The sequence below is a fragment of the Rhinoraja longicauda genome, chromosome 9, assembly GCF_053455715.1.
Source record: "Rhinoraja longicauda isolate Sanriku21f chromosome 9, sRhiLon1.1, whole genome shotgun sequence".
In the NCBI taxonomy this organism is placed as follows: Eukaryota; Metazoa; Chordata; class Chondrichthyes; order Rajiformes; family Arhynchobatidae; genus Rhinoraja; species Rhinoraja longicauda.
The window spans coordinates 7,236,265-7,260,867 of record NC_135961.1 but is presented as its reverse complement, the minus strand read 5'-3'; the positions used below and the strand labels follow the sequence as shown (position 1 = coordinate 7,260,867).

Sequence of the window (24,603 nt, the reverse complement as noted above, 5' to 3'; positions counted from 1 at the left end):
CATTATGTTAAGTTACAGCCTTATTTTTAAATGGATTAAATTCATTTCTTTTATCATCAATCTATACACAATACCCCATAAGAAAAGAGTGAAAACAGGTGTTTAGAAATTTTTGCAAAGTAATTAAAAAGAAATAACTGAAATATCACATTTACATAGGTATTCAGACCCTTTACTCAGTATTTTGTTGAGGCACCTTTGGCAGCGAACACAGCCTCAAATCTTCTGGGGTATATCGCTACAAGCTTGGTACACCTGTATTTGGGTAATGTCTCCCATTCTTCTCTGCAGATCCTCTCAAGCTCTGTCAGGTTGGATGGGGAACGTCGATGCACAGCTATTTTCAGGTCCCTCCAGAGATGTTCGATCGGGTTCAAGTCCTGGCTCTGGCTGGGCCACTCAAGGACATTCACAGACTTGTCACGAAGCCACTCCTGCATTGTCTTGGCTGTGTGCTTAGGGTCGTTGTCCTGTTGGAAGGTGAACCTCCGCCCCAGTCTGAGGTCCAGAACACTCTGGAGCACGTTTTCATCAAGGATCTCTCTGTACTTTGCTCCGTTCATCTTTCCATTGATCCTGACTTGTCTCCCAGTTCCTGCTGCTGAAAAACATCCCCACAGCATGATGCTACCACGACAATGCTTCACCGTAGGAATGGTGTCTGGTTTCCTGCAGACGTGACGCTTGGCATTCAGGCCAAAGAGTTCAATCTTGGTTTCATCAGACCAGAGAATCTTGTTTCTCATGGTCTGAGAGTCCTTTAGGTGCCTTTGGGCAAACTCCAAGCGGGCTGTCATGTGCCTTTTACTGAGGAGTGGCTTCCGTCTGGCCACTCTACCTTAAAGTGATTGGTGGAGTGCTGCAGATATAGTTGTCCTTCTGGAAGATTCTCCCATCTCCACAGAGGAACCCTGGAGCTTTGTCAGAGTGACCATTGGGTTCTTGGTCACCTCTCTGACCAATGGCCTTCTCCCCCGATTGCTGTTTGGCCGGCTCTATAAAGAGTCCTGTTGGTTCCAAAGTTCTTCCATTTAAGAATGACGGAGGCCACTGTGCTCTTCAGGACCTGCAATGCTGCAAAAATTGTTTTATACCCTTCCCCAGATCTGTGTCTCGACATAATCCTGTCTTGGAGGTCTACGGACAATTCCTTCGTCTTCATGGCTTGGTTTTTGTTCTGCCGTGCACTGTCAACAGTGACACCTTATATAGACAGGTGTGTGCCTTTCTACATCATGTCCAATCAATTTAATTTACCACTGGTAGACTCCAATCAAGTTGTAAAAACATCTCAAGGATAATCAATGGAAACAGGATGAACATAAGCTCAATTTTGAGTGTCATATCAAAGGGTCTGAATACTTATGTAAATGTGATATTTCAGATATTTCTTTTTAATTACGTTGCAAAAATTTCTAAACACCTGTTTTCGCTTCTTCATTCTAGGGTATTGTGTGTAGATTGATGATTAAAAAAAAAGAATTTAATCCATTTTAAAATAAGGCTGTAACGTAACAAAATGTGGAAAAAGTGAAGGGGTCCGAATACTTTCTGAATGCACTGTATGATAGAGAGGACCATCCTCATGGCTACTCTATGCAATGGGTCTAGTAATTGAATATCTCTTGTTTTCTAGTGACCACAGATGGATGAAATACCGAAGCTCTGATCAGAGCACCATTTAACTCAATCACCATGCAGTAATTGTTTTCTACAGTTTCAGTTTTTTCAATATCTAATTGACTTGGTTGATTTGACCAAATTTTAGACCTCTTCTCGCTTTATTAAACCTATTTCTATAACATATGGTGAATGTATATTTTACATTTTATGTAATTTGTGAAGTACTTCAAACAGCAATGTCAATGCTTGTGCTGATTTTGTTAATCTGTTCCTTCTGGTCTGGTATCACATGGAAATCTGATACATTTTCTTGAGTTTCTGAATCCAGTTTGACATACGTTAGAAATGGAAGTTGGCCCAACAAAAAATGAACGGGGAAATATAATTCAGTACTTCTCCTCCACATCAATGCAACTCACTACAAAACGCTGTTGTTTGTCCGGCCTACTATTAATTGCAAACTTGCTTCTACCTTTATTATTTCATATAGTTCGGATCTTAAGCTCTGACCGTTTATGTAGAATTTTGGCAAATACATTTTGGAAATTCACATTTAACTGCATTTGCGTCAAGCATGAGCTTTCCTTTCTAAGACAACGTGTTGTAATTAGCAATTCAAGATTTTTCCTCTTCCCTGGTGCTGTGCCTTTGTTTCAACTTGCTGTTTTTATTTACAGGTGTGTCCTACAAACTCAGTACAGTTCCATGTTGTCTTTATTGAAGCAGTTGCCAAATGTCATTAACTAGCTCATTGACTTTAATAGGTTCCTCATTACTTTGAGTTGACCTAATGTTTCATATAGTATTATAATTTTTTTCTTACATTGCATGTGCTGTGCCATAACCCAATTGTGGAGCAATCTGTAATTTTCTGCTGAGCCCTTCACCATTTCCACAAGCAAATCGTAGGCTGCTGCTCGGGAAGAATGGGACTTGCATTTTGGTTGCTGCCTGTCCTTCAAGCTTGGCAGTAAAAACAAGAGATTGAACACATCTCTTAAGAATTCCTGTAATAAAAGGACATGATGTATTGCTTTGCATACTCTACTTAAAGTGCACTAATATCTGAGATTACTAAATACCCTTAATAAATGCATGTTGCGTATTATTAAAATTAAATTAGCAAGATCAGTTAACTAATAACATAACACTATAAGACAAACAATTTCTCTGCCATGATTTCTGCTTTGTATTTGATCCACCTTCAATCAAAAATCTTGGATACAACATCAAATTATAAATCTGTATGGATTTGAATACATAAAAAGCGTATTAAAATTTTACATTTTACTGCAGATTTTGTTATTTACCTATTAAATTAGTAGATTAACAGCAATACCATGGTCACATTTAAATACAGTAATACCAAGATAATCGGATATTATTCCTACTAATACAATAAATTGTGAACTAACTTTATTTTTAAGGAAGTTACAGTATAATAACATTTTCAGCGAATTGGAGTTCCGAATTCATAGGGTGCAGAGATGAGGCCATGGTAAATTTATAAAGAGAGCGCAGATATGGAGTTATTGTAAGTTTAAAAGGAGCGTGGAAAGTTAAAAGCAACAAACACTTCAAATGTTTGTTTAAACCCTTTTGAATTTCTAATTTTTACACTTGTTGCGTAACTGTAGTTTCATTACATTTTTCATTTAAAAAAACAATATTAGAATATGAAAATAGACATCAACCTGAAGTGTCAACTCTGTTTCTCACTTCATACATGTTGCCTGACCAGCTAGACATTTTCAGCATTTTCTGTCTGTATTTCAGATGCACAATACATTTATTCTCCCTCAATGCTGAAACATTCTTAAATACAGGTTGACTACCTGTCCTTCCCGAGAGAATTTAAATGGAGACTTGTGCTTTATGACTACGGTGCAAAGACGCAGTAATCCTGTAAGCCCATCATCTTCGGTGTTACTGTCCTGCTGATCCAGAATTTCCCTGCTACAGATGAAAGCGAAAATAAATTAATACATAACACACTGATATAACAATACAAGAAAAACTGCAAAAATTGAAACAACATACCTCCGAATGCAATCGGCGAGATGTCTTGCTAAGGCATCCAAATCCAGTAGTGTAGTCTACAGAAAAGATGTCTAATTAGACATGTTCATAGCATTTTGGAAAGTTCAATGAAGCAAAACGAGTAGGTCCATAGGTTGGTCCACTAGGCACAAAATTAAAAACAGAAAATGCTGGAAATACTCAGCAGATGGGAAACAGAGTTAATACTGCAGATCAGAGACTTTTTGTCAGGCAGAAGGTCTCCAACCTGAAATGTTAACCTTGTTTCTCTTTCCACATATGTTGCCTGACCTTTTGAGTATTTGGAACAATTTCTATTTTTATTTCAAGTTTTCAGCATTTGCAGTTTGTTTTGATTTTTATTTTCAAACAGAATTCAAGCAAGAGGTAAGTGTACTATTTTCAAATCAACTGATCTTCACTATTTTTCTCACAAAATGCTGGAGTAACTCAGCAGGTCAGGCAGCAACTCAGGAGAGAAGGAATGGGTGATGTTTCGTGTCAAGACCCTTCTTCAGACTGATGTCATGGGGGCGGAACAAAGAAAGTATATAGGTGGAGACAGGAAGATAGAGGGAGAACTGGGAAGGGGGAGGGGAAGAGAGGGACAGAGGACCTATCTAAAGTTGGAGAAGTCAATGTTCATACCGCTGGGCTGCAAGCTGCCCAAGCGAAATATGAGGTGCTGTTCCTCCAATTTTCGGTGGGCCTCACTATGGCACTGGAGGAGGCCCATGACAGAAAGGTCAGACTGGGAGTGGGAGTGGGAGTTGAAGTGCTCAGCCACCGGGAGATCAGGTTGGTTAAGGCGGACTGAGCGAAGGTGTTGAGCGAAACGATCGCCGAGCCTGCATTTCGTTTCGCCGATGTAAAGAAGTTGACATCTAGAGCAGCAGGTACAATAGATGAGGTTGGAGGAGGTGCAGGTGAATCTCTGTCTCACTTGGAAAGACTGTTTGGTTCCTTGGATGGAGTTGAGGGGGGAGGTAAAGGGACAGGTGTTGCATCTCCTGCGGTTGCAGGGGAAAGTGCTCGGGGATGGGGTGGTTTGGGTAGGAAGGGACGAGTGGACCAGGGAGTTACGGAGGGAACGGTCTCTGCGGAACGCAGAAAGGGGAGGGGATAGGAAGATGTGGCCAGTAGTGGGGTCCCGTTGCAGGTGACTGAAATGTTGGAGGATGATTTGTTGGATACGCTGGCTGATGGGGTGGAAGGTGAGAACGAGGGGGATTTGTACCAGCATCTGCAGTTATTTTCTTTCACTATTTTTCAGTCAGAGCAAGTTCTTTCTAAATTAACTTTTTAGACTAACATAAATTGCTACATTTTTCTTTTACCAAGTTTTAAAATGCATGAATAGCAAAAATTGAATAACATACGTTAATTCATTAAAAAAAACAAAGAATTCACGATTCAAATTAAGTATTGTGTTTGAACATGGGTGGGGGCTATTAGAGCGTTATTATTTTTCAAAACATGAACGAACAATAGGAATCATATCTGCATACCTGGCTAGCATCTTTTACATGGATATTATCAATTAGTTTACAAAGTAACCAGAAATATTCCTTGCAGCCAGCTCGCAACACCGATTCCTCTTCATAATCCATCTCCTGCAAACAAAGACAGTCCACTTTAGCACTTGTGTAAAATTCTCCAATTTCATCAGCAAATATATACTTCCATCTTCTTTTCACCAGCTTTTTTCCTGCAATTAGTGCCTAAAAGGGATAATTGTACAGCTGTCTCCTTGAAACACAAATAATTTATTTCACACACAATAATATATATGAATTAAAAACTGGATGTTGAATTTTCTACAAGATGGATCACAATGCATTACATTTTGCAAAGTCATCCCAAACCAAACTTTAAAGTCTTACAAACAAGTTATAATTAAATATCAGAAATTGTTAAAGGGACTCTATAAAATGACTGCACGCTTTTCTCATTTCAGATTTCTTCGGCACCATTTTATTACATGTTCCTTGCCCTCTCCTCTGCCCTTCAGAATTTGCAGGAAACCCGTGCATAACGTTTTCTCCATCATTTCCTGGAAAAGGATTGTCACGAGAGGGGAGTGAGTCAGGAGGCCTGGGTACAAAAGTGGTCAGCTCATCAGTGGATGGTTGGAGTTTTATCATGAGAGGCACCCCAGCTCCTCCCATTATGGTTGTTTCACAGGCACTTACAGAACTCACTTCCTCAATAAGTGCATCTCATGGACCAGAAAACGCCAACCTTAAATTTAAAAGGAAAGTAAAATCTTATGCACATTGGATTAACAATCGAGATTTTTAACATTCTATTAGGCTCGTTTGGGCCTGGTGGAATGTTAAAGATCTTAATCCTGGATTGACGACTTGTGGCAAGATTTCAACATCCTATTGTATAGTGTTACCACTTTACACTTCAAGTCAAGTCAAGTCAACATACACATACAAGATGTGCAGTGAAATGAAAGGTTATATGGTTATATATCTTTAATAAATCAAGTTACTTTGGAAAAGAAAGATATCCAGCAAGGAAATAATTAAGTTACGCTATTTAGAGCTTTGCCATGGGATAGCAATGTGAAATGAGTTTGAGGTAATTCTTACCCTGACAGGCTTCAAAGTTTGAGCATCAGGAAGGAATTTTAGTAATGTTGATGCAGCTAGTAAGAGGAAAGATCGATTTATTGATTCTCCACCATCTAAACCGGAAAGGCACAACTTATACAGCCCACTGCAAGCTTCATGTCGAACTGATGCCTGGAACAAAAAGATTCACATATGGACAAGGTATATAATGCAGAACAATATTACAGAAATAGAAAATTTAGTAAAAAATACTATCAGCTTCTTAAAATAATCCATATATTCATAAATATTCAAAGTATACCTTTGATTAAGACATAAAAGTTTACCTCTGGTACAAGTAGAGTTAGTTTTTTCAGCCAATCGTGTAAATGTTCACTATCTGCCATGCTGGATTTGACTAACGAACAACAGTGAGCCCAACTCACTAACAACCACATTGCATAATGGGTGACTGGAATATTAAAAAAAAAATCTAAGAGATTAAAAGTCAAAACATCGTAATCAACATATTCACACAAAGTGCTGGGGTAACACAGCTGGTCAGGCAGCATCTCTGGAGAACATGAATAGTTGACGTTTCGGGCTGGGAACCTTCTTCACATCAACTATTCATGTTCTCCAGAGATGCTGCCTGACCCGCTGAGTTACTCCAGCACTTTGTATCTTTTTTTTGGTAAACCAGTATCTACAGTTCCTTGTGTCTCAATAAAAATATTGATTGCTTTCAGGACATCATGCATAGTTTACAAAATCAATCCAAAAATGGTTTATAATATTTTCAAAGTAATAATCACAACAACACTCATTTAATATTTTTGTTATAGTTTAACTTTATTTTACTAGCTCAAATGCTTTTTACAATGCTTGAGCACATATTTTGATAATTTACTCAACTTTCAGCTCTTAGTTGTTTTTAAAAAAATGTCTTTAATGGGTTTCTGACAATGTTTTGGTAAAAATCTATTATTTTTGAATTAATAAGGGTATATTGCTAAATATTAAAGTTTTATTGCAATTAAATTAAAGTACAACCTACCTTCATGCCTGGATCGATGATCAGATTGGGCTTTAAGGACTCTACAATTAGTTTTTTAAAAACAAAAAATGAAATTAAGTTTCTTAAATTATGAGAAAATTGAATGTTATATATAATTAGCAGTTTCTTGCTGGTGTGGGCACTTCATTGTGTCCACTGTTCACTCCACTTCAGTTTGTAAGTAATTTCCAGGCTAACTCGACAAAATGCAAACTGCTAACAACAACAAAAGCATTCCAGTACACCACAAATCCAACAATGAATATTTAACAAATGGGATTTAAGAATCAACAAAATAAACTGATGAATGGCAGGCAAATTAGTGAAGATGAATTGGAAACAAATAGTCAAAAACAATAATTAAAAAGAAAAATGCTGGAAACATTCAGCAGGTTAGGTCAGCTTCTGCGGAAAGAGAGTTTACGATTCAGTTGGAGACTTTTTTTATCAGAACTGAGAAAGAGAAATCAATTGCATTTCAAGTTGCAGAGACGGTAGAGGAAGAGTATATTGAACAAGGAGAATGTCTCAGGGTGAGTTTAAAATAATTAATATAGCAATGAAAAGCAGATTATGTATTTGGATTAGGGGTAACCCTAACACTTGTTTTCTGTGTTGCTAATAGCGAGGCTGTGTGGGGCATGCACAACTGGCTAGGCTACACCAACAGAGACACTAAAAGTAAACCAACATCACAGATGGATGACTGGCAGGAATAGCAGTTTTGAAACTGAACAACTGAAAGAGTTGCTACATGCTCAGATAGAAGACGAAGAGTTGTTCCTCAATATTCTGGCTGCCTTCAACTTTAATTCACCATCCCATTTCCACTCTGACTTAACTACCTATGGCTTCCTGCACTGATGGAATAAGGCCTAACACAAACTTGAGGAACAACACCTCATCTTCCGTCTGAAGAAATTGCAGCCTTTTGGACTCAATATAAAATTCTCTAAATGTAGGTAACTCGCTCTTTTATCCTGTTTGTATTTCAGCTGTCATCTGTCTTGTATATCTGTCATCTTTCCCTGATGTTGGCTACGTTTTTCCTCTCTACATTAGTAAATCTGGTCTGCAATAGAGAACACAAAGATGCATAATAAACTTCCAAAAGCCACATGACATTTACTCTCTTCCTTTGCCTTCCTAATTTTTAGTGCAACTGAAAACTAATTTGTTTTCTCTCTTTCCAAGTTCCAACAAAGAGTCTCAGACATGAAAAGTTAACTTCCTTTCTTATGCCACCGACCTGCTGGGTGTTTTTAACACTTTCTGTTTATATTTCAGATTTCCAGCATTTGCAGTTCTTTTTAGTTGTTCAGAGATGGGGAACAGATTTAAAGACAAACTTTTTTTTAAAAAACGACTTTTAAATCTCTAATCACATACTGCACCAGAATGAGATACTACCTGTTCTGTTCAAAGGCACCAACACATTTTTACAATTTACACAAAAACATTTGGAGCAAATATAATAGAAAATTAGTGTCCAAATCTAGAAAGTTCTTAAAAATAACAACGATGCAAAGTGAGAGATATCGTTTGGACAAGGGAAAAGGTGGATTGCAGATTACCAACTCATGGTATTTCTCTGCATCTCTGAAACTTGCTGGCCTATTTAAATACCAATGAGTGTACTATTGAAACACTTATATTTCAAGAAAATTTGGACTAATGTTAAACAAAATATTTTGCTGGACTATCTTTTCATTGATTTAATGCATGTTGAACACAAATATTATATAACTTTTAGACAATTATTTTCATGGCTTTACCTATGAGCCAAGTTGTTGTAGGTATAAGCAACAGTCATTAGCCGATAAATCAAACCAGATCCATGTACCAGGCTGAGAAATATCTAAAATAGAAATAAAATTAATTAGATTTAGTATGATACAAAGTGCAACACAGAATAGAAGAATATTGAAAACATTGCAAAAGTACTAACCTCAGTCAAACGAGGTATATGTAATCCTTTCCCGTGATCACCAGCTCCTTTCCTTGATTTCCCAGGCCAGGTCCTTTTTCTATGGTTGTCTGAGACACCAGACCAGGCATAGATGTCATGATAAGCCAGGTCTAAATCACCTGGGTCAACTGCAAACTGGCACATTAACTTGAGCAGACAGGCAAGGCAGTCCAGCTGCCACTAGGAACAAGGATGATAAGCAAATCAAATGTGAGTTTAAATGTTGTCAAAACAGTTGTCAACTTTTGAATATAAATTATAAAATATAAAGACATTGACTAAATCCTGAAATAAAAGTGAGGCATTGAATATTTAGTAATACAAAATCTATGATTTTTTACAACATTTAAGTTTACACAAAAAAAGTTCAAAAAGTTTTGGCTTACAACCTAAATAACCTAACGGTTTGGAGTCACTGTGATTGGCGTTTGTGTTGGGGTCATGTGTCTTGTGTTCTTTTTTGTGTGTGACTGCTATGTAGTTTCGTTCGGTACCTTGGTACCGAATGACAAATAAAGCTCTGTTGAACTGTTGATTAGTGCTAAATCCCAGGTCCAGATTATAGGGAAGGTTGATTGCGAGTTCATAAGAGTCAGAGAGTAATACAGTGTGGAAACAGGCCCTTCAGCCCGACTTGCCCACACCGGCCAACATGTCCCAGCTACACGAGTCCCACCTGCCCGCCTTTGGTCCATATCCCTCCAAACTTGTCCTCTCTATGTACCTGTCTAGCTGTTTCTTAAATATTGGAATAGACCCTGCCTTAACTACCTCCCCTGGCAGCTTGTTCCATACTCCCATCACCCTTTGTGTGAAAAGGTTACTCCTCAGATTCCTATTAAATCTTTTCCCCTCCACCTTAAACCCATGTCATCTGGTCCTCGATTCACCTACTCTGGACAAGAGACTGTGCATCTACCCGATCTATTCCTTTCATGATTTTATACACCTCTATAAGATCACTCCTCATCCCCCTGCGCTCCAAGGAATAGAATCCCAGCCTACTCAACCTCTCCCTCTAATCCTCGTAAATCTTCTCTGTTCAACAAGTAATCTTGTTTATGAACCAGACTGCCTCATTTACAGTATCACCATGTTCATGTATTTGCTTTGGCATCATTTGGTCTTTAACAAAGAAATTAGGAGCAGTCCTTCAAGCCTACCCACTGCCATTCAATATATCATGCCTGACTGTGCAAATAATTGTTAATATTTCAACAGGTGTGAAAAAAACAATTAAAAAAATTGACAAGGCATTACTAATGGTCTAAGAGAATTGTAGACTAACTTTAAATTTAAATACAGCCACACTAACAAACATCATTTCTCCTTTATAAAAAGCAAGGACTGAATTGAATGGAAATATCACGATTCAGTTAAAAATCACTAAAATTACTCTATGTGCCACAAAGCGGTGTTTGATCGGTAACGGCAGATCCCACTCCTCCAATTAGTGTTCCCCAAGGACGAGAAAATGTCAACTTAAATTTTTTAATCTGATGTATAACGTCGGAAACACTTTCTGAAATCTGTCAGTGCCCATCAAACATCATTTGCGACACACGGGGTCATTTTTTTTGTGACCAACGCTGGAAAATAATTTTGGCAAATCTATTCTGTATTTAAAGGATGATTTTTCAAAATAAAAGTGAAACAACAATATCATTAATAGAGATTTTGGTTGAATTTAAATCCAAGGCAATAATATTTATAGAATGGCAAGATCAAACCCACCTTACTGTAACAAATGTAGTCTTAGACTAATACTGAGCAGTAACAAGCCCTCTGCTTAACATGTCTCTGCCAACAATCAAGCACATAGCCACCCTTCTGCTATTTAACAACACTTGGTCCGTAGCCTATGATGCATTGATAATTTGAGTGCTCGTCCACATGCTTCTTAAAGGTTGTGAGAACACTTGCCTCTATCACCTTCTCAGGCAGTGTGTTGCAGATTGCAACTACTCTCAAGGCATCAAAACACTTCCTCAGATCCCCTCTGATTCTCTTACTCCTCCCCATAAACCAAAGCTCTCTGGTCTTAAACTTTTGCCGTGGGTTAAAATGTATTTCTATCGACCCTATTTATGCCTCTTTTGTACATCATCATATTTCCCTCACCCCTTAGCCTCCTCTGCTCCATGGAACATAAACTCAACCCAACCAACCTCTCTTCATAACTGAAACATTCCACCCTAGTGAATCTCCTCTGCAACTTCTCCAGTGCAATGACAACCTTCCAACAGTTGGCGAAGGTAATCTGTGCCCCAGCTAATGAAGCCAAGCATCCTCTATGTAGTTTTCACCACCCTGATCTGTGTAACCACTGGAAGGATCTGTGGACTTGTACACCAAGTGTCTTTGTTCCTTAATCGTCTCCAAGGACCTACCTTGCATTGCTCATGTCTACCCTTATTTGATCAGGCCCCAACCTCTCCCCCCCCCCAACACCAAAGTGCATTATCTCACAATTATCAAGATTAATTATGATGTTAATAAACAAATGTAAGCACATAACTTCAAACCGAGAAATGTTACTTTCTCATCCATAATAAAATGAAAAAATTGGGAAATTTAGAATTCTTAACCTCCAATAAAGTTCGACAAAAATATTGTAGACATTACAGCAGTGCAATTTGTAGAAATTAACATACGATAACATTTAAAATGTATTTTCATTTTAATTTTGCCCCTTTACAAGTAGCCAAAAAATATTCAAGTATTATAAAAATGTCTGCAAGTTGTTCCCAAGTTACGGCAAGGTCTATTCCTGAGAACAGTTCATAACCCAAACAGTTCACAAGATGAAAATCCAGTTGCAGAGTTCACACATGGCAGAAACTGCCTGAATCCTACAGTAGGCGGAAAATCCATCCTGCCAGTCTTCCTTCATATGTACCAGATGTATGGAAGTCAGGCATTCGTAAGCTGGACAGGCCATGTAATCACTTCAACACTTCAGGATGGAATTAGCCCTTACCACAGTCCATGATTCTTGCTCCTTCGGTTCTAAAATCCCCGATAAAAAAATTTCCAGTAATTGCTGAAGTCCCCCAGCAGCAACAAACTGAAACAGAGAATAATACAAGCATAGAGTTAAACAGACCCTTCGTGCCAACTCATCCATTCCCACCAAAATGCCTCCTAGAGCCAATCCCATTTTCCAGCATTTGGCCCATATTTAACCTTTTCCTATCCATGTACCTGTTTAAATGTCTTCTAAGTGTGATTGCACAACTGTCTACCACTCCCTCTGGCAGTCTTTTCATATACCCACCACATGATCTGTGTGAAAACTTCCCTCTCAGATTCTCTCCAAATCTTTCTTGTCTCATCTCAAACCGATGCCCTCTAGTTTTAGATTCCCCTGCACTGAGAAAACAAATGTGATCACCCATCTTATTTATGCCTCTCAAGACTTTATAAACCTCTAATGTTATCCTTCAGTCTCCTACACTCCAGGGGAAAATAGTCCCAAACTATTCAGTCTCTCTTGAGATGCTCTCCAGTCCCAGCAACATCCTTGCAAAACTTTCTGGCACTTTTTACAGCATAGCCAAATAGATTGCTATTCTGTCTCACTTTATCATTAAGTTGACAATTGTCAGAAATTCTTTCTGAAGCTGTAAACAAACTTAAAATAACCATGTAGCCAATTGGAAAGTATATTCCTTCCAGTTCCATATTCTAGTTACCTGCCAATATATTTTTATCCTGCCATCTATCGATTGATTGCCTTATGTTATCAGCTATCAAACAGACAAGCTTTATCAATTCACAACTTTTTAGCCACAGAAAGTGCTGTTTGGGGAGGGGGCGTATGGTCAGGAGTGTGCATCATTCTGCTTATCTGACAAGTGTCACTGAATATTAAGAACACGTCTGGTTTAAAAAATGTACTTCTGCCACTGTTGTCAAAATATTTGTCATTGGAAATGCTGTGGTTATAACAAGGTCTACAAAAGTTACGAATCATTAAAATGCCTCTCAATGCGATTCCAAACAAATCATCCTTTACCCTTTGATGTAGTTTAACTTTAGATCGATACGTGAAAGAGGCATAGATAGGGTGGATAGGGTTGATACGTTAAAAGAGACATAGATAGGGTGGATCGAAATACAGCATAAAAAGAGCCCATTTGACTAAACTTCCCTGTCAGCATTTAACCCCAACATGTTCATCATGGACAAAGGAGAGTCAGTGCTCGTTGTTTACTTGAATTTTCAAAAGGCTTTAGACTTTAAACTTTAGATATACAGCGCGGAAACAGGCCTTTCAGCATACCGAATCCACGCTGACCAGCAATCGCCGCACACACTAACACTATCCTACATACACTAGAAGCAATTTACAATTTTACCAAAGCCAATTGACCTACAAACCTGTACGTATTTGGAGTGTGGGTGGAAACTGGAGCACCCGGAAAAAGCCCACGCGATCACAGGGAGAACGTAAAGGAGTTTTCTACATGGGGAGAGGGTTCAGAAATCAGTGGTGCAAAGGGACTTGGCAGTACTGGTGTAGGATTCCCAAAAGGTTAATTTGCTGGTTGGCTCAGCGGTAAGGAAGGCAAATGCAATGCTAGCATGCATTTCGAGTGGACTAGAATATAAAAGCAAGCATGTAATGCTGAGGCTTTATAGGGCACTGGTGAGGCCATATTTGGAATATTATGAACAGTTTTGGGCCCCATATCTGAGGAAGGATGTGCTGGCATTGGAGACGGTCCGGGGAGAATTAAAGGCCTAGATAGAGTGGATGTGGAAAGGATGTTTCCAGTAATGAGAGAGTCTAGCACCAGAGGGCACAGCTTCAGAATAAAATGATGCATCTTCAAAATGGAGATGAGGAGGAATTTCTTTAGCCAGAGGGTGGTAAATTTGTGGAATTTATTGCCACAGGCCAAATATTGGGTATTTTTAAAGCGGAGATTGTTAGGTTCTTGATGAGTAAAGGCATCAAAGGATGCAGGAGAAGGCAGGAGAATGGGGTTGAGGGCGGAAAATAGATTAGCCACGACTGAATGGCAGAGTAGACTCAATGGGCTGCGTGGCCTAATTCTGCTCCCATGTCTTACGGTCTTACGATCAGCTCGATGGGTGATAGTAGGAAGCAACTTAATCGAGGAAACATCAGGTTTTAAAACACCGAACACCCATTTCCCCCAAATAATTATTAGTTTGGGAAGATGTGCTATATTTAATGCCTTTGAAAGATCATACAAAAAGGTGAAAATATTTTGTAAGTTTAAATCTTTCCCTCAATGCATCACTATGCTCTACAGCAATTCCACCCCCCATTCCTCCCAAATCTCAAAGCACAAATACTTAGCTGGGGGTGAGTTGCTTATTCCACACCATTTATGTTGTTACTTAAGCTTCCAGACAGGGCCAATATAACTTTATTTCATTGTATTTAAGAGTCATTTCAGAACATTGGCTGACAGGTTTTGATGTTTAATCCATTTATAGAAAATGTTAAACTGACCTTGCAACTCCAGGAATTTTTACTGTTCTCTATCTGATCTTCACTTGAATCATCTGAGTCAGGGTACAGATCACTGTAGCTACCCTAGAATAAAGTTGCATTAAAAATCAAATGCAGTAATACAATAATCACCTGACAACTACTAAATAGTCCTTCAAATTTGTTTTTATTTAATAATAAGTTTGATGAGAAATTATATTTTATGAGCCAAATAGAAGGTAAAAATGATAAGCAAAAAAGTACATTTGTGCTGTGAAAAAAGTTTTCATACTTTTCCACTTCCCAAATAGATATTACTTTTAAAATTGTAAATATGTGAAAGTGTATGGCAGTGACATTTAATAATGAAGGAAGTGAATTAAATATATATTTTTATTAGAATAGAGCATGTTGCAAATACACAACTGGCCAGGCAGTGCCAGGCAGGGAGAAGGAAACTGAAGTAACATTTCAAGCTAAATGAACCTAAACCAGAAAATGGTATAAAACATTGAGCACATATACAAATAAATTACGTGGGGGGAAATTAGGAAATTAAAAATGTGTGTGAAAACTGGAAAGTAAAAGTGATTAAATGAGTCCAACAAGGAAGGAAAAAATAGACCAATAATTTGGACCCGAATTTGTTGAACGTGATTTTTAGACCAGTGTTGTAATGTTTTCAATTGAAACAGACTACAGGTGCTCCTTGGTTTCCGATGGGGTTCCGTTCCGAGAAACCCATCGGAAACCAAAAGCATTATAAGTCGAAATGCATTGTAATACAGGCAATCATGTGGCCGGAAGCGATCTGTGGTTCGCTATGGGTCGCTGCCATTTGCACCATCGCAAAGTCAAACTATCGTGATTCGAAACATCGTAAGTCGGGGAGCACCTGTATTGCACTTTTCAAAGTGGATAAAAGAGAATAAGCAGGACGCAATGGGATTGGGATGGGGAAATAAAATGGCAAGTGATCAACATAAGATGGAATCTGTGAACAGAACAGAGATGCTCAGCAAGTTGATTGCACAATTTAATTATTTTAGTCCTCTACTGCAAATGAGGATGCATCATATGCTTATTAATGTACTTAACTAAATCATTGCTTCATCAGGACGTAGCTTTGGAGTTTGCACAGTTGGAATGCAAGTGGTAAAACGTCACCCACTGGCACTCCCTTTTCCACAGCATCTTTTGATTCCATTTTCCTATGCTTGAATCGGAAGGTGCAAGAGAGTAGGGAATGCCAATGGGTGACAGGAAAATGGATACAAGTGTCAGAGAAGGAGTGGCCAGTCATAACACTGAGGGGAGGAGAGGGAAGACATGCTGAGAGCTGGAGTTGACAGAAATGGCAGACAAATGTTAATGCTGAGGCATGAGGAGCAGGAAAGGAATCCTATCATGACAATGGAAGATTTTGTTTCATTTACTATTTGTTTTTATAATTCAGGCATCAAGCATGTATTGCTCCATACAAATTGCTCTGGATAGTTGTGAGCCACCTTCTTGAAAGAGGTGCGGTCCTATTAAGCAATTAAGTACAAGATGGAGAGTTCATGTCCAGATCTTTGCTGAAAGCTTTTTCTGAGGGTAGTAGGAGGTGACATTATCTTCTCATCAACTGCAAAGGCCAATAAGATCAATACAGAATATACAAACATCAATTACCGTTGATGCTCTTCTTATTCTCCTGTTAGGTTTCCCCAAGGCCTCAATAATTTCGAGTGCGTACAGGAGCTTATGAGGACTTTTTATTTTAAGCAAGTCCTTCCAGCAGTGTCCATCATTCCCCTTTAAGTGAAACACATCGGAAGAATGCTAACCACAATATTGAATATCAAAAGATTCAGGAATGTGAATTGCTTTCAGTGTATTATACTTGGCCTACATTTGGCTTTTAGAGATAGGCCGACATAGTGTAATGCAGGCATTATTTTCATTTATTCTAATCAGTACCACAAAATTCCATCCATAACTCCAGGAGAAAATCCTGCTTATCATTAGCAAAATTAATTCAGCAGATTTTTAGATGATTTTTAATACCTAGATTGTAGCCAATCTATCAAATTGAACTCACATATTACAGTTCTGAAAATTACACTTAGATTACTTCAAAGTGGCAGTTAACATTGGTGTGGGACTGGAGTAAATTATAAACCTCCAGTTTGTCACTGACAATTTTCATTCCCAAAAGTTGAGCTTTTAATACAATCTATTTACATAGTACCATGGTTGAATATGAAACAGCCCTTTCATTAACAGATCAGGCATCCAAATTACAATCCAAAATGCTTGTTTCACATGTAACATGGACATTTACATGTTCAAAATGAGCCGAATGGCCTTATTTTGTCTCTGTGCATTCAATGTAACTTATGCCATTACATTCATAACAATTAAATGTTGCAGTGTTAAAACCACACATCAAACCAAAAATCTTTGTATCGTGTCATAGATTTATACAGCATGGAAACAGGCCCTTTGGCCCAACTTGCCCACATCAACCAACATGTCCCATCTACACTAGTCCCACCTGCCTGCATTTGGCCCATATCGCTCAGAACCTTTTCTATCCACGTTGTGGTAGTTCCTGCCTCAACTACATCCTCTTGCAGCCCTACCACTATTTGTGTAAAAACATTGCCCCACAAGTTCCTATTATTTATTTCCCCCTCACCTTAAACTTATGTCCTCTGGTTCTTGAATGGTTCTATAATTATTTGCAACTAATGACTCAAAAATACAGGAAACAAGGGTACCCAGTTAGCCCTTGAAATTAATCCATATCCTGGTCCCATTTGGCACTGTCCCCAACATTGAAACTGTTTTTTGTTTAACCAGTCTCAGATTTAAAATTAACAGCTGATTTCCCCAATGGGGAAAAGCAGCATTAATTATTTTTGAACATCTATTAATTATCTATCGGTTTATCCATCAACAGTTTACACGGTTTATCACACAGCAAGTTTAAGTTAACCTCATCTAAATCTATAATTTTAGAAGTTGTGGACTGCATCATTGAAATGAATCATATTTTCAATGTCACTTTACAAATACTACGAACCATTGACTGGTAACTAAACCCGACTCCTTTCTAAATCTGTGAAAGTTCCTTTGATATCCTGAACCCATAACCTTGCATCTTTATATAATTAGCCACAGAGTGATACAGTGTAGAAACAGGCCCTTCAGCCCAACTTGCCCATGCCAGACAAAATGTCCCAGCTACACTAGTCCCACCTGCCCATGTTTGTCCATATCCCTCCAAACCTGTCCTATCCATGTATTCATTGCAAAGCTTCAAAGTAAGTGCAAATATTTAATGTCTCCCTCACCTGTTCATCGGAGATATTTTGAAATGCTTGTAGCATGTTTGGACAAGTAGGAAGAAGCATTAACAGTTCCCAAACACGCCGCGACAGGTTTTCTGCGTGAAGGTGCAATTCTTCACAGCACACAGTCTACATGCAGCATGAGGAAATAAAAGGTCATATTGTAAATGTAACAGTCAAGCGAAAAAGAGAAAATAGTTAGAGTGAGGCCACAGCCCAAATTGGAGGAACAGCACCTCATATTTTGCTTGGGCAGCTTACACCCCAGCAATATGAATATTGATTTCTTTAACTTCAAGTAACCCGTGCTTTTCCTCCCTCTTCGTCCTTCCCCCTTACCAGTTATTTGACCAGTCTGACTGTCCCCCTGGTTAAATGTTATTTCTGTTTGCTTCGTTCTCACCGTCCCCTAACTAACAATGATCTATTCTACATTTTCCTTTTATCGTCATCTCTTTTGTTCTCTTACACTTCCTTATCTCTGTGACTCCCTCTCCCTGACTCTCAGTCTGAAGAGGGGTCTCGACCCAAAACGTCACCAATTCCTTCTACCCAGAGATGCTGCCTGTTCCTCCGAGTTACTCCGGCATTTTGTGTCTAACCTAAGAGAAAAAAGATCTGTAAATCCAAATCTATTAAACGAGGTGCCCAGTCCAACAGCTGTGATCAATTCTATTTTATTCATGAAACCTAATAGATGGGCAGAGGAGAAAATATTCATAAATCTATTCATTTCTACATCCAAACTAACAGAAGAGGTTATTAATTATTTTTCAGCCTGATCCATCATTTTCATACCGGGAAAACAAAAAGTTTAATGAATTTTAAAATAGTTCTAGTAAAATAGAAATTAGAGAAACATAACATTTTGTGCAACAACAAATGAAAACTTTCTTTGGTGTGTGTCAAATTACGGAAGAATTAATTAGTGTGCTATGGCTATTTAATTGATACTATTCTTTCTACTTCTCATAGAATAATGTAATTAGCCATTAGGTACAAAAAGAGAATGTTGGAAGAGATTTCTTGCACATCCATTGGAAAATATCTGGTATACTGCAAACAATTGATCTGCTCTGGAAACTGTTATGTTAAATATTATCTCTTTGGAGAGATAGCCCATCAACCACACTTATCATCACAATGGTAATTAGCTCGGGAAATGCTTTGAGCCATCATACGACAAATTAACCTTCAACATCAAGCAATTTCATTAAAGCTTAACTTTTTATGGACTGGTATAAATTGGTTTTAATTTTTTTAATTCTGAATTTGAGCTTAGTATCTTATCATAAATTACTCATAACAATTAAAATAGTAACATAATTTTCTGTTATATGGGATTTGGCTTTGCACAAAATTGGTTGCTGCATAATAATTTCTACACTTAAAAAAATAGTGATTGTATCCCATCAAAAATCTTCTGAAAATTCCACAATTTCAAATGTATTTGTAATTGCCCTATCTACATGATGAAAGCATATTTTGGAAGCAAAGGGATAAAAGGAATTTTAAATAGACTGGTCATATCTCATAAGTGATCTTTCTAAAAGTTTAAGTCAGCAGAGCTCAGAGGTCGTTTTTTGTCAGCACTAGAAGATAAAAGGCAAGTCGAAGTAAATTCTCAGAAGGACAACAGAAACACCTTATGTGCAATATTGAGAGATGCTCCATTTCTGCAATTGCAACCCTTTGATTGAAATTTTAAATAAAGGCCCAGTTTGCTTTCTCCAATAAATAAAACCCATTTACAAGGATATTTTATTTGTGCTTTGGCCAACACGTATTAACCACTGCAACCAGAGCAAATGAACTAGTTCAGCTCTTTGTAAGAAAATAACTGCAGATGCTGGTACAAATCGAAGGTATTTATTTCACAAAATGCTGGAGTAACTCAGCAGGTCAGGCAGCATCTCAGGAGAGAAGGAATGGGTGACGTTTCGGGTTGAGACCCTTTGATTATTGCAAATTTGAAGCAGATATAAACGAAAGGTACACTTGTTTGGTTTTGAGGGAAATGATGGGGTGATAATGAAAATGCAAGCTTTATTTTTATATCCCATATCATTGCTTTAATCTGCAGCCACTGACTAACAACTTATTGCATTTTGTGAAATGAAGGCATTTTTTATTAGTAGATTGAATCCAGATTCAATATTTGAATGTCCATGTATAAAACAATGATTACAATGAAAAATAACTCCACAAATACATTACACAGCATCCCCTTCTCCTCCAGAAGGCACAGGTGACAACTAACCAACAGGTCAAAATGACCTGGTTGGGTTTATTTAGTTAATTTATATATGAAAATCAAACCAAACAGTAAAATAAACTGGAACTGTAGATAATATTGCCGTGATTGAAAATCCTTGAAATACACTGACAAAGGAATTAAAATACTTTTTAAAAAATGACATAACTCTTTGCCACAAGTCTAATTATTTTTATGCTGTAATAATTTATATCAGATTTACAGTGCCCTCCATAATGTTTGGGACAAAGACCCATCATTATTTTTTTTGCCTCTGTACTCCACAATTTAAGATTTGTAATAGGAAAATATCATATGTGGTTAAAGTGCACATTGTCAGATTTTAATAAAGGTCATTTTTATACATTTTGGTTTCACCATGTAGGAATTACAAGTGTTTATACATAGTCCCCCCATTTCAGGGCACCATAATGTTTGGGACACAGCAATGTCATGTAAATTAAAGTAGTCATGTTTAGTATTTTGTTGCATATCCTTTGCATGCAATGACTGCTTGAAGTCTGCGATTCATGGACATCACCAGTTCCTGGGTGTCGTTTCCGGTGATTCTCTGCCGGGTCTGTATTGCAGCCATCTTTAGCTTATGCTTATTTTAGGGGGGCTAGTCCCACTCAGTTTTCTCTTCAGCATATAAAAGGCATGCTCAATTGGGTTCAGATCGGGTAATTGACTTGGCCACTAAAGAATGGACCATTTTTTAGCTTTGAAAAACTCCTTTGTTGTTTTAGCAGTATGGTTGGGATCATTGTCTTGCTGTAGAATGAACTGCCGGCCAATGCTTTGAGGCATTTGTTTGAACTTAGAAACATAGAAACATAGAAAATAGGTGCAGGAGTAGGCCATTCGGCCCTTCGAGCCTGCACCGCCATTCAATATGATCATGGCTGATCATCCAACTCAGTACCCCGTACCTGCCTTCTCTCCATACCCCCTGATCCCTTTAGCCACAAGGGCCACATCTACCTCCCTCTTAAATATAGCCAATGAACTGGCCTCAACTACCTTCTGTGGCAGAGAATTCCACAGATTCACCACTCTGTGTGAAAAAAAACTTTCTCATCTCGGTCCTAAAAGACTTCCCCCTTATCCTTAAACTGTGACCCCTTGTTCTGGACTTCCCCAACATCGGGAACAATCTTCCTGCATCTAGCCTGTCCAACCCCTTAAGAATTTTGTAAGTTTCTATAAGATCCCCCCTCAATCTTCTAAATTCCAGCGAGTACAAGCCGAGTCTATCCAGTCTTTCTTCATATGAAAATCCTGCCATCCCAGGAATCAATCTGGTGAACCTTCTCTGTACTCCCTCTATGGCAAGAATGTCTTTCCTCAGATTGGGAGACCAAAACTGTACGCAATACTCCAGGTGTGGTCCCACCAATGCCCTGTACAACTGCAGCAGAACCTCCTTGCTCCTATACTCAAATCCCCTCGCTATGAATGCCAACATACCATTCGCTTTCTTCACTGCCTGCTGCACCTGCATGCCTACTTTCAATGACTGGTGTACCACGACACCCAGGTCTCGTTGCATCTCCCCTTCTCCTAATCGGCCACCATTCAGATAATAGTCTGCTTTCCTGTTCTTGCCACCAAAGTGGATAACCTCACATTTATCCACATTATACTGCATCTGCCATGCATTTGCCCGCTCACCTAACCTATCCAAGTCACGTTGCACCCTCCTAGCATCCTCCTCACAGCTAACACTGCCCCCCAGCTTCGTGTCATCCGCAAACTTGGAGATGTTGCATTCAATTCTCTCGTCCAAATCATCAATATATATTGTAAATAGCTGGGGTCCCAGCACTGAGCCTTGCGGTACCCCCACTAGTCACTGCCTGCCATTCTGAAAAGGACCCATTTATTCCTACGCTTTGCTTCCTGTCTGCCAGCCAGTTCTCTATCCACATCAATACTGAACCCACAATACCGTGTGCTTTAAGTTTGCATACTAATCTCTTATGTGGGACCTTGTCGAAAGCCTTCCGGAAGTCCAGATATAACACATCGACAGGTTCTCCCTTATCGACTCTACTAGTTACATTCTCGAAAAATTCTATAAGATTCGTCAGACATGATTTACCTTTCATAAATCCATGCTGACTTTGTCCAATGATTTCACCACTTTCCAAATGTGCTGCTATCCCATCTTTAATAACTGACTCTAGCATTTTCCCCACTACCGATGTTAGACTAACTGGTCTGTAATTCCCCGTTTTCTCTCTCCCTCCCTTTACATTAGCTACCCTCCAATCCTCAGGAACTACTCCAGAATCTAAAGAGTTTTGAAAAATTATCACTAATGCATCCACTATTTCTGGGGCTACCTCCTTAAGCATTCTGGGATGCAGCCTATCTGGCCCTGGGGATTTATCGGCCTTTAATCCATTCAATTTACCTAACACCACTTCCCGACTAACCTGGATTTCACTCAGTTCCTCCGTCTCATTTGACCCCCGGTCCCTTGCTATTTCCGGCAGATTATTTATGTCTTCCTTAGCGAAGACAGAACCAAAGTAGTTATTCAATTGGTCTGCCATGTCCTTGTTCCCCATGATCAATTCACCTGTTTCTGACTGCAAGGGACCTACATTTGTTTTAACTAATCTTTTTCTCTTCACATATTTATAAAAGCGTTTGCAGTCAGTTTCTACGTTCCCTACCAGTTTCCTTTCATAATCTATTTTCCCTTTCCTAATCTATTTTCCCTTTCCTAATTAAGCCCTTTGTCCTCCTCTGCTGGACTCTGAATTTCTAGTCCTCTGGTAGGCTGCTTTTTCTTGCTGATTTGTACGCTTCATCTTTTGTTTTGATACTATCCCTAATCTCCCTTGTTAGCCACGGATGCACTACCTTCCCTGATTTATTCTTTTGCCAAACTGGGATGAACAATTGTTGTAGTTCATCCATGCGGTCTTTAAATGCCTTCCATTGCATATCCACCGTCAACCCTTTAAGAATCCATTGCCAGTCTATCTTGGCCAATTCACGTCTCATGCCCTCAAAGTTACAAGATAGGATGTGTCTATACACTTCAGAATTCATTATGCTACGACCATCAGCAGTTGTATCATCAATGAAGATAAATGAGCCAGTACCTTCAGCAGCCATACATGCCCAGGCCATAACACCCCAACCACCGTGTTTCACAGATGAGGTGGTATGCTTTGAATCTTGGGCAGTTCCTTCTCTCCTCCATCTTGCCATCACTCAGAAATAAGTTAATCTTCGTCTCATCTGTCCACGACCTTGCTCTTTTAAGTACTTCTTGGCAAACTGTAATCTGGCCATCCTATTTTAACGGCAAACCAGTGGTTTGCATCTTGCAGTGTAGCCTCTGTATTTCTGTTGATGAAGTCTTCTGCGGACAGTGATCATTGACAAATCCACACCTGACTCCTGAAGACCATTTCTGATCTGTCGGACAGGTGTTTGGGCATTTTTCTTTATTCTAGAGAGAATTCTTCTGTCATCAGCTGTGGAGGTCTTCCTTGGCCTGCCAGTCCCTTTGCGATTAGTAAGCTCGCCAGTGCCCTCTTTCTTCTTAATGATGTTCCAAACAGTTGCTTTTGGTAAGCCTAAGGTTTGACTGATGTCTCTAACAGTTTTATTCTTGTTTCTCAGTCTCATAATGGCTTCTTTGACTTTCATTGGCACAACTTTGGTCCTCGTGTTGATAAACATCAATAAAAGTTTCCAAAGGTGATGGAAAGACTGGAGGAAAGATTAGGTGCTGAGAGCTCTCTTATACTCGCATTAAGGAAGCAATTACAAACCTGAGCAATTACAAACGTCTGTGAAGCCCAAACATTATGGTGCCCTGAAACGGGGGGGGGCTATGTATAAACACAGCTGTAATTTCTACACGGTGAAACCAAAATATATAAAAATACCCTTTAATAAAAACCTGACAATGTGCACTTTAACCACATGTGATTTTTTCAATTATAATCTCAAATTGTGGAGTACAGAGGCAAATAAATAAATGATGGGTCGTTGTCCCAAACATTATGAAGGGCACTGTATCTGCTAATTCAAAGATCAACTAAAACAGAACCAAACTGGAAATCTGGTCAGAAGTAATTTAATAAATCAACAAAATCAACATGATTAATCATCCTTTATAAGATACAATGGTGCACATAATTAAACTGAAAGCCAATTAATGTACCCCCAGCAAGGATCCAATGACCAATGATTTTTGTGATAATTTGCGGAACAAACAGAATCGCTCACTCCCATGTCCTGATTAAACTCCAGATGATGCATTCTC

General features: G+C 38.7%; 1 protein-coding gene across 8 annotated transcripts in view; it reads right to left on the bottom strand.

Annotated features, from left to right (window-relative positions):
* Positions 1-24,603, bottom strand: part of usp34 (ubiquitin specific peptidase 34) — a 204,494-nt gene that overhangs the window by 87,363 nt on the left and 92,528 nt on the right. For all 8 annotated transcript variants that reach the window (XR_013547613.1, XM_078404725.1, XM_078404728.1 and 5 more), the window contains 13 exons: positions 18,059-18,184; positions 16,392-16,514; positions 14,739-14,822; positions 12,231-12,317; positions 9,230-9,430; positions 9,057-9,139; positions 7,282-7,322; positions 6,572-6,696; positions 6,264-6,416; positions 5,172-5,276; positions 3,664-3,719; positions 3,459-3,579; positions 2,447-2,630 (listed from right to left, as the gene is read on the bottom strand). Coding sequence is in view for 7 of the 8 variants with exons in the window: in XM_078404725.1 (XP_078260851.1) it covers positions 2,447-2,630; positions 3,459-3,579; positions 3,664-3,719; positions 5,172-5,276; positions 6,264-6,416; positions 6,572-6,696; positions 7,282-7,322; positions 9,057-9,139; positions 9,230-9,430; positions 12,231-12,317; positions 14,739-14,822; positions 16,392-16,514; positions 18,059-18,184 (1,489 nt within the window). In the remaining variant the exon portion in view is untranslated. The remainder of the gene's footprint in view (positions 1-2,446; positions 2,631-3,458; positions 3,580-3,663; positions 3,720-5,171; positions 5,277-6,263; positions 6,417-6,571; positions 6,697-7,281; positions 7,323-9,056; positions 9,140-9,229; positions 9,431-12,230; positions 12,318-14,738; positions 14,823-16,391; positions 16,515-18,058; positions 18,185-24,603) is intronic.